Source organism: Rhea americana, unplaced genomic scaffold (genome assembly GCF_003343005.1).
Source record: "Rhea americana isolate MKP2758 unplaced genomic scaffold, rheAme1 scaffold_272, whole genome shotgun sequence".
Taxonomy (NCBI): domain Eukaryota; kingdom Metazoa; phylum Chordata; class Aves; order Rheiformes; family Rheidae; genus Rhea; species Rhea americana.
The window spans coordinates 15,006-25,934 of NW_028186393.1; the positions used below are offsets into that span (position 1 = coordinate 15,006).

The 10,929-nt window shown below is 33.5% G+C and overlaps 1 protein-coding gene across 2 annotated transcripts in view; it reads right to left on the reverse strand.

Annotated features, from left to right (window-relative positions):
- The window catches only part of RNPC3 (RNA binding region (RNP1, RRM) containing 3), an 11,896-nt gene extending 1,747 nt beyond the window's left edge, over window positions 1–10,149 (reverse strand). For both annotated transcript variants that reach the window (XM_085308263.1, XM_085308264.1), the window contains exons 1-10: window positions 10,071–10,149; window positions 9,546–9,614; window positions 7,888–8,033; window positions 6,512–6,637; window positions 5,486–5,622; window positions 4,439–4,600; window positions 4,156–4,250; window positions 4,015–4,073; window positions 3,334–3,466; window positions 2,175–2,247 (exon numbers count right to left, since the gene is read on the reverse strand). In XM_085308263.1, coding sequence (XP_085164389.1) covers window positions 2,188–2,247; window positions 3,334–3,466; window positions 4,015–4,073; window positions 4,156–4,250; window positions 4,439–4,600; window positions 5,486–5,622; window positions 6,512–6,637; window positions 7,888–8,033; window positions 9,546–9,602 — 975 coding nt within the window. In that variant the 5' untranslated portion in view covers window positions 9,603–9,614; window positions 10,071–10,149 and the 3' untranslated portion in view covers window positions 2,175–2,187. The remainder of the gene's footprint in view (window positions 1–2,174; window positions 2,248–3,333; window positions 3,467–4,014; window positions 4,074–4,155; window positions 4,251–4,438; window positions 4,601–5,485; window positions 5,623–6,511; window positions 6,638–7,887; window positions 8,034–9,545; window positions 9,615–10,070) is intronic.
- Between the last annotated feature and the right edge of the window lie 780 nt (window positions 10,150–10,929).

Below are 10,929 nucleotides of genomic sequence, written 5' to 3' on the forward strand. Positions count from 1 at the left end.
AAAGGAGAAAATCATGTTTGCAATAGTGTTCACAAAATAAAAGCAGCTTCTTCCTGTTAAAAATAATCAAAATTCAACTTATGCAAATTTTGTCCTTTTTTTWAAAAAACACTGAAATGCAGAACACAGATCAATTTTAAAGTCTTCCAAATATTTGCATAAATTCATTTATTTTTTAAACCTGAGACTCTGACACCATTCTTCCTTACAGACTCAGATTTCTATCACAGAATTTTTCATCACAGATTAACATCTACCAGGATATTTTATCAGGAACAGAAAAAATATCCAGGTAGAAATAGGGTTCAGCTTCATCATTACTTGGCATGGGAAAGAAATGATTTTTTAATTAAAACTCATAGATTCCCAGAATTCTGTATTAATCTAAGGAGCATTCTGTGATCTTTACATAAAAATGGTCAAAGTGAGGAAGAATTTTTGCCCTTGATATATTAAACTAGTGACAGCAAGCTATGTTATATAACCTTTTAGATGCATACATAAATTTTGCATAAATATATCTGCTCATTCTAAAAATATACTTTGACTTGACCATCAACATGCTTAACCAAAACAATATCCAGTTGCTTCTGTTCATATAATTTGAATATCACTTAAAACGTGTTTAGTGAAGTCAGAATCAGATTTAATATATTAAGTTAGTTGGAAAGATATCTAAGGATCCTTGTGAGGACTTCCAATAGCTCAAATACTTCTGCCAGTCTTCTTCCATTTAAATAAATTATAATACACTTTCTTAATTTTTTTTTCTATCAAAGAATAATTTAGAAACAGGACCAAAATCCCCTGTTCTCATTATACTACTTTAGCCAGGATTTGTTTCCTTCCAACAACCAAAACATAAGAATACCTACAAAAAATTGTCTTTAGTTTGATAAAATAAGATACTGATTTTGCAAAGCAGAAACTAATAACTCAAAATATGAACTGGTAAGACTATATAGCATCTCAGAAATGAGTCAAACATAAGGTCAAATGGAACCTGACCAAAAATTCACAGGCAACTGACAAAACCAGAAACCTGCAATTAAAGTAAACTTTGTTATTAATAGAAATATTACCCTGACAATAACAATACAGGAAGTCTCAAAACAGTTTTTCAAGTCAGAAATAGTCACTTATATCCGTAAGTTCAAGCTTTTGGGTTTTTCTCCAAAATAAATGATCAAAACATCCAGATAAACCCTGATGGAGTAAGTAGTATGTTTCAAAAGCTCTCAGCCTCACGTTTGAGCTCATTCAGTCAGGTGGAGAGATGCCCAGCTGAAATCTGTAGTCAGTTAAATGGCATTTTTGAGTTACCTGATCTATCAGTGGGTTAAGGTTGAGAACTAAGGACTTCTAAATCTATCAGTTATTTTATATGCTAGTTCAAGACTATTCACTACTCAAAATATTTTGGGTTCATGAATATCCTCACACTTTAACTAGTGCTGACTTTGCTCAGGTTACTCTAGTGCAACTCAAATATTTCAAGTAAACCAGCAGTGAAGTAAAGCCATATATATGATGGGAAATAAAGTCAAACCACAATTGCTCTCTGCTAAAAGTTACTTTGTCAGCATTGTAGACAGATGTGCCAAAAATCAGCACCTGTGCATTGCATCACAAAAAGAAAGTCTCAATTAACATAATATTAAGTAAAAATTTCTGTCACAGTACCCTTTCCTAAACCAGGACAAGCTTGAAGGATGCTGCAACAGCATGAAGAGCTGATTTAAAGTTATCAAAGTCAAAGGTCCTTTACAAAGCTAATGAAAGCAAACTTTTAACTGGAAGCAGTTCTTCAGAGTCACACTACAACGTAGCAGGGGGAAAAGGTGTTGAAAACAACTCTTTTCAAAGCCAAAACCCCTGAAAGTTACTAAAAATTTAAATGGTCACATTCTTCAAAGTTATTTTTCCTAACTCCTCATTCCCTGGATTAAAAATTAGAAAAACTGACAAACAACCACCCTATGACCTGAGGACTGGGGAAATATCAATCTTCAGAAGAAGCAACATTTTAAACTTCTACTGTCTACATAACTTGCAGCCTGGTCTTCTGATAGAAGACATACACACTCGAACAGTTATTTAAAAAATAGCAATAAAAAAAAAAATCAGTCTATGTCTTTCTTTCTCTTTTTGTTTTTTAGATAGGGAATCCTTACCTTTTGCAGTGTTCTACTTTTTTCTCTTCCCTTCATTGGAATCCTGTTTTGGTCTAGCTGAACGAGCAAATTGCTGCGATTTTGTTAAGGACCACAGTGCCAGAGATAAGAAAGAGAAGTCAATCAAGAAGCAGAAAAGTAGTATTATTCTAGTAAAAGATAGTTTAAAATGTTGACTCTCAGAAAAGTGAAGGACATTCTACTATAGCATTAAATATGGTTACAGTTGTGCCTATTAGTCAAAGATTAGGACCTCACTGATGGGCAATTTAAAAATTTTTAAGAGAGTCTATTCAAGAGCATAGATTACTAAACAAATAAGGCAGATAAACCGGGAAAGGGAGATGCAAACAGAGTAACCGCAGCAGGATAAATGTTTGACATTTACGGACCTCCATCCCCTGTATGTTAATTTCACAGCTTCCGATATCTCAGAAAGCACACAGGAAAAAAATTTTTTTGAAGAAACAGAGGTCATGGGAACATAAGTCCAAAGAAAAGGAGAAAAGGCTAGGAAACAGTTAAGTGAAAAATAAGAAAGAAGACAGGAAAAGACTTAAAGCATCCAAACAAAGGAAATCCAAACAAAAAGTATAAAAATCTCAACACGTTACACAGGCKCAGAAACAGATTGATAGTTACAGCTGGAGAAGTAGTCTGAATAAGGACTTGCTGACAGGAATACTTATTATAAGTATTTCTGAATTTTCATTCATATTAATGTAAGCACGTATCTTTTGAATGTAAATCCTTGACAAAAGGAGTTTGCATTTTGCGTTAAAAATATACTTCCGTTCCTAATTCTGTAAATACAGGTTTAAACAAGCTGAATAGCCTAGTTAATTTAAAGAGAGTAGTTATACAAGCTCTTTTATGTTTAGGATGTGTGCAGGATCAAACAGCTAATAATAGAATTGTCAATTTTATTAAGTCTTGAATAAAGCACATTAACCTTTCTTYTTCAGAAGGGGAAGTGCATCCATAAATTTTTCAATTATAATAAAATTAACAACAGCACACTGTGCTATACTGCCTGATGTTCTTAAGATGTATCTTATCTTTCTATAGACTTCTAATAAAGTAGAACCCTACATGACAGGTTAGAGACTCATAAATGAATTAAAAAAGAATGTAAAACGAATCTTTCAATAAAAGATACAACCACCATGGGTTTTTCAAATAACACATATCCATTTGCTTCTTTTAAAGCTTTAGCAGCTGCTTTTTCATTAGGTAGTCCAATGAAAGCTTGTCCCTTCATACGGCCTTCTTTCATCAAACGTATATCAAACCTAGAAACAAATATAAGAATAAGGAATTACTTGTGCTTTTTAACAGCACTTTCCTATTTTATAGTATAAATAATTCTCATGCTACAAGTTGAAGGAATAGTAGAAATAGAAGCACCTACATTCAGGAATTATGTCATTGGAGACCACCAATATTTGCAGAGAAAAAAAAATTTAAGCTATTTAGTAAAAACTGACATTAGATGGCAGGATGGCAAGCTGATGTGTAACTACAACAAATACAACATATGCAAAATGATTAGATACACACAATGATCCACACTGTGTATATTTTGCATCGCTCACCAATAAATAGTTAATTCAGTAGCCAAAATATGAAGGCATAATATTTGGTCTTTGAACTCTGTTCAAAAAATAATTCTACTTTTGTACTTCTGATAAAGAAAGTTTTGCAGATGAGAAGCATCTTCCCCTTTAAAAGTGAAGTAGACAGAAAAAAAAAAGATGACTAATCTTTAATCAAAGTTTTTACCATAGTTGTAGAAATTAATACAAAGCTTTAAATTTCACCAAGCATCAAAGCAGCTTACATATTCCGTTCCATTTCTGACTGAAAGTCAACATATCTTCCAAAAATGAACTTGAGATCCTGGAATTAAAGAGTGAGTGTAAGTGTGAAGTTTTCTTAAAAAAATCTTTTTGGTAAATACTTAATTTGCTTGTTTACCTACCTTTTCTTGAACTTGTTTAGATAAATTCTTCACATATATCCTGCAATTTGGATCACCTGGCTCATAGTTTTTGAAAACAGAAAATTTTTCCATTTCTTGAACAAGACAGAAAGATAGACAATCTAAATGTTTCAACTCATTTAAAGATATCTTTACTTTTTATCACTATAAAACAAATAAGTAAATTTTATATATGTGATAAATTAAAAAGAAATACTACTTAAACTTATTTATTACAAAAAACAAAGAGCTATTAATAGACTATTTATTCTCAAAGTTATACCTTCTCTAGAAAGTCTGTTTTTTTCTAGTTCCCTTCTAGAAATAAATTCTGATGGTATTTCATCATTCTCCTCTTCTATTTCCATCTTATCATTTGAGGTAGGAGCTGGGAAAATCTTTCCAAATCCTGCATTATTGATTTCTTCTGTGGTTGCATAAAGATCTAAAATTTGAATACATTATATAAAGTGGTTTGTATGTTTATTTACAAGAGGATCAACTGCAAGACTAAAAAATATACACTTTTCAAAATTGGAAGCAGCATTTAAGTACAGTAGGCATTGTAAAGGAATCTGAATATACCCTTAAGAAATCTGTCTTCATCCCTGCCTCGATAAACACATCTCTATATGGCTCTACAAAAATCAACTTTACTACATTTAAAAGCCATAGCACATGAAAGCTAAAATAAACTATCTTACTGCTGTTCAAAGCAATATATATTTCACCAATTTATTTAGTTTTTAATATTTTCATTCAAAGAAATTGTACATTACTGCAAAATACTCAGAAACAAAGGACTGGCCATAATGCTRTAAGAAACCATCACACCTCATTGCTACTATTGCCTAATATTTATGCAGCAAAGTGATTATCAGTGCATTACAGAAAGGGAGCTAACAACCACTTGAAAGCTGTCCTCCAGGAGCTGCAAAAGGAGAATCTAAACTTACTCTGATATTTTAATTACACTATGTAACACTGCAAATGAACTTGTAACACATTTGCTAAAAACAACCTAAAGTTTAAAATTATGTGCAATTCACAAAGCAGAGAGCTCATGGAGAGACCATTAAAATCCTCTATATCCCTTAGTGTATGAAAGCAGAGAGTTCTGTGCTTTCATAGGAAAAGCAACAAATGCAGACAAGATCAAAGTTGGTGTCCTTAAAAAAAAAAACCTCTGACATACATTATTTATGAAACCGCCAGTACAAAAGAACAAATTAAATATATATACACACACGGCTTAGAGTTTTAGCAGACTTTTGCATACCGAAATCACATGAAGTTAACATTAAATACATTTGAAGCACAAACTCCTCACCATTTTTTTCTTCTCTTTCTGAATTAATCTGAAGAACAGCTGGGATGTCAGTAGTAATATGAAATTCAATTTTTTTATGACCTATATGTTGAGGCTGTTCAAAGACATCTGAAGGTGACAGTGTAGGGTGCAAATTACTGTTTAAAACAACAACATGTTAATCCAACCTTAACAGATTCAGTCACTGACAAATACATAGTCAAATAAAAAATAAACATTTCTTCCAGTTAGATTTTACGCTGTTATTTACCAAACACGAGTTTTCTATTTCTTAATTGATTTCAGCTTTATTAGATCACATTTAAAACAATGTAAATACATTAGGTTTGCCTGGCAGCAAGCACAAACAAGAAATGCATACCACATCACAAGCACTTAAGAAAAACTTTCCATGAGTAACTTAAATAAGCTAAAAATAACTGGTCTTGCTGCTGCTTTCATATATTTTTTGCATAAAATTGTATATTTGTACTATATCAAATCACCTAGAGGAAAAAAGAAAGCTATTTATAAAAATGTATTCCCAATTGATCATCACTAGATAGAAATACTATACTGGTATCTATTGTGCTGTTATAGCTGTTATACAGCTGTTTCAAAAACCAAAAAGATTTGAACTAAACCAATTTTTATTCTTCCTCTATCTCCATATTTTTAAAAGAACTAAGTCGAACAACAAATGGAGATTCCTGGTTTGTCAGGGCGATACTTTTTTTTTTTTTAAAATGAAAATGGGATTTTTATTAGTTTGACAGGAAAAAAAAGAGAAAGCTATAGCATGAACTAGACACACTATAGATTAGGGCTGTTAAGCAGACTTAAGGTCAAATTAGATGAAAATGTGGACCTTTAGAGCAATGGGTAAAAACCAATCACATGGCTAAACGAAAACCAATCCTGCTACAAAAGGTACATATCAATGAAGGTTTGTATTAAAATAGCAAAAGCAAAACAAGCATCAGACAGCGAATGCTATTTAGTAAAATGAACAATCTTCTGTGAAAGCACCATAGAAATAATACAAACCTGTGGGGAGTACACACAGGAGCATTCAGTAAGTCTTTAATTCTTTGTTTTTTTCTAACACCACGCCTCTTCGTGCTTATTGGTCTTTTAGGCTGAAGGGTTGCTAATTCCATCAACTTGGTCATTCTATTTTAGATGTAACAATTAAAACAATTAAAAGAAAGAACCAAAGTGAATTTACAGTTTGAGAATTTTCACTTGTAAATATAACCTTTCTCTCTCTCTTAAAAACTTTGAAATATAACTTTTCAGAATATTATTTATGTATTAAGCTGCATTAATACTTAAACTACACTAACAATAATTAGATCACGTATCAATTTGATACACATAGAGCAAAGAAGCATTATGTAATGAATTCAGTGATGTCTTTTCTTTCAGCAACTAGGTACCTAATCAGGACATTGAAGCTATAAAAATGTTAAGAAGCCCCAGATTGAATCAAGCATACAACTTTCACTCTGCAGGAAATTTTCCCAAGTTTTCATAGAATCGTAGAATGCGTAAGGTTGGAAGGGACCTCTGGAGATCATCTAGTCCCAACTCCCTGCTCAGAAGGGTCACCTAGAGCATGGTAGACAGGGTTGCATCCAGGCAGCCACTGAACATCTCCTGAGAAGGAGACTCCACAACCTCTCTGGGTAACCTGTTCCAGGGCTCCATCACTCTCACAGTGAAGAAATTCCCCCTCACGGTCAGACGGAACTTCCTGTGCTTCAATTTCTGCCCATTGCCTCTTGTCCTGTCACATGGGACAACTGAAAGGTTTTTCCAATAGAATGCATTTTTCTGAATACAGCATAGAGATTGTCCTATTTACTTTTCATTTCAGATTAAATATCAGATGCAAAAAAATATTTCCTTATCTAGTACCAGTTTAAGGCTGAGAAACTGGCTATAATGTAATTCAGAACACGTAGTATCCCAAAACTGTTGGTAAATCCTCAGTAGACACAATCTCCCATTCTTACTATTTCACACTATACAGTGATGTAGAAATAACATTTTAGAAGTCAGCATACACATATCACTCAGCTTGAAAGTCACAGGCTAACYACTCAAGTAAAGCTGTGGAAAGCCAAATTCAATTCAGAAAACAAGCTAATTGTTACTTCTACTACTATGGCTTCGTTCTGAGTTTTTGTTCTTTTTGCAAACAAATGGCAATTTTTGTGCCATGTGGCCATTTTCCTCCTCTTACTGAGGTCCAAAACAGTATTGTGTTCGTACATTTTTAAGCCACTCTGAAGCTTCTTTAAGACTTTCGAGAGACTATCTASAAATGTCAAGAGACTCCACTATTGGCAAAACTAGAAGCCGTAAGAATTAAAATACCACCTTAACAACAACAGCTTGCAAATAACAAAAATACGCACCTCTCTTTTTCCTCACTATCACTTTCATATTCTGATTCTTCTCCACTAGATACTGGCTCTTCTTCCTCTTCAGGCAAAGGCGGTTCTTCTGGAGGCAGAGGTGGGATTGGGGGTGGTGGCACAGGCACTGGTAAATACTCTTCATACTAGTTATAAGGAGGAAAAGAAAGTCATTTTTTATGACTACTAAATATCTTGCATAATAAAAACAGTGAAAGTTAGAAAGTTAGAAGACAAAGCAGCAGCTTTTCATAACGTGTTCATAGGGATGTATCTGCTGYACTGATAAATTGCTAATAGAACTTTCTACTTTTTTTAAAAAAGTATTTGTTGCTTTCTGAAGCATTACAGGGAATGTTTTTACTCTTTTAATTTAAGGAGCTAAATCTAAAAATAGTAGCAACTTGKTTTTTTTTATTTTCATATTCATTTCCTGAGAGAAGTAGGGTGAAGACACATGGAAGGAACCTAAAGCTCTCAAAACATCTCAGTTTCTACACTGAACCTTCTGTCACCTATCAAAATTATACCATTTCTAGCTCTGTAAAAAAAGTGAGGAGTTTCTTTTAGAATACCAAAAACAAATATTGTAAGAAATTCCRTATCTACAAAATAGCCTCCAACCCTACTATCATACCAACAATCTACAATTACTATACATAACAGCTACTTGTATGTACCATTAATTCCATAAAGGACCAACGTCTTTAGGCACTCACAATGAWCTATCTCCTGTAAAAAAACTGCTTTAGGATCTTTAAGGACTAGCTTCTCATCTTACTACTCATTTCTGTATGAACATTACATTCACAGTGTTTAACCTAACCCAATAACAGGTAAGGAACAAACCAATTCCCAGAAAATCAGTGTGAATTCATTAATTTGAATAACCTATTTTATAGCTTTCTTTACCAGCTACTTCACAAACCTTTGTCATTAGAAGCAGGTGTTCTGTTACGGCAATCACAAAGAGTAATGAAGCATAGATTTCCTATATCCATTTCCCACATTCAATTCCAGCAACAGTGATAGCTACAGTATGTCCTTTCTTGCTTTATTTTTCCCTTGCAATCAGTTAAACTACTCTCTCAGGGGAGAACTGAGACCAGGGAGCTGGTATTTCAGGATCCCTTCAGACTGTTACAGAAATAGCTCCTCCAAAACCTCTGCCAGTTCTCCCTTACACCTGCCCCCTTCAAAAAAAAAAATCCTGGAGATGGAGCAAATTAAATCCAAAATCTCTGTGTAATCTCCTTAACAGTCTGAATCTTATTACAACTCCCAATAAACACACAGATCAAAGAACTTTATAYACCTCCGCAAGGCAACAGGCTAGTAATATTCTATCATATCTTCTGTATGATGCTGTAATAAATGCTTCTATAACTTCTCCTTTTTATACACAACACTTTGAAATATCCAGTTCTACTGGATGACAGTTCTACTGTCAGAGKGGGGTATTTCTTTGTTTTAAATACAACTAAAAAGATTTCTTTAGAAGATTAACATGCACATAAATAAAAATCAGCAGTATCTGCTGTCTTCTGAACATTTCTTCAACTTTTACAGTTTTGAACTTAGATCTCCTATTGTGCTGTTTACATTTTAAATTGTGACTATATAGTTCAACTACTGTAAAAAAGATTTTTAAAAGTTACCATGGGAGGGCGAGCAGTAATTGGTCCAAAAGGAGGAGGAAGATTCATTTTATTCATAAGATGAAGTACCTGAAATGATTCAAGGTAAGTATTACTTTCTTTAGAAAAGGATAAGTTACTTGCCAACTATCATGGCTAATAACTTTTGGCAAGTGTAAATCAACATACTTTTAAAGAAGACACAACATTTAAACCAATGTGAAAGCCTATGTCTATAAGCCAACTGTAATAGTAAAAACAAGTGACATCTGAATAAGGCTAAGCAAAAAGTACAAAAAAAAGGTCTTCTCAAAATACCCAAGTCAAAACCAATTACGGAGATCTTTTYCTGTCAAGTCTTTAGCAACAGTTACTTTTAGTCAATGGAGTCTTATCTCAACATAGTAAATATTAACACTGGTTGGCACTATTACRGGAAAGCTAACTTAATTATCCACAGAAATAATTTGTGTCATAGTAAATATTAAAAATGAGAAAGGAAACACTTTTATTTTCATACTTCCCTTTTTTTACGCTTTTACTTACCTGTACATAGAATTTGGGCACGCTTGCCAAGGCATTTGCTATATTTGCTAGAATTGTACTTGAAGGTGGTGGATACAAATATTTGAGGCAAGAATTGATGGGAAAGGTGAGGCTGAGGAAGAAGATTAAAGACAAGGAATCTTAGCTCCACTGTCATAAAATAACTGGCAACAATTAATGAGTATTAGAGGTTTAACAATTCGTTACATCTGAACTATCACTGAAATACCACATTTCCTCTAGAACAGTGATGAGTACCATTTCAGCTGACCGGGCTACACATGTTTTATCTTCTACATTAGGGGGCAATCAGTCCCTTATACATGACAGACTTATTGGGCTTAGCAAAATGAAAGTACTAACATATGTGGGATGCCTAAAGCACACAGGAAAACAATCTACATGTCACAAAGTACAGCATAGCCATGCTGCAGACACACCATAAACCCAACACTTTCACAAAATGCTGGATTTATACTATATGCCCCAAAATAAATTTATTCTTCACATATGCAACGATGCAAACAGGGAAACAAGGAAGAAGCCTCCTGAAAAAGCAAGAGTAATCTGCTGTTAAGACTCAGGTTATCTACCCAGCCCTCAAACTCTTCCTGAAAAAACAAAAATTTGTACTAGAAGGCTATTACACAGTCCACAGCTTTATGCCTCAAARCACCCTTCACTACTTAACTGTAGGGTCTAAACTTGAACTATGAATTTCACTTATATGACAATTCCTCCACTTACGCATGCAGAACAGCAACATACCATAGARCAAAAGTACTATATTCTCTCTTGTTCATTTGTTTTGAAATAAAGTAGCAGAATTGAATTTCTACGCAAGAAAAGAAATACTGAC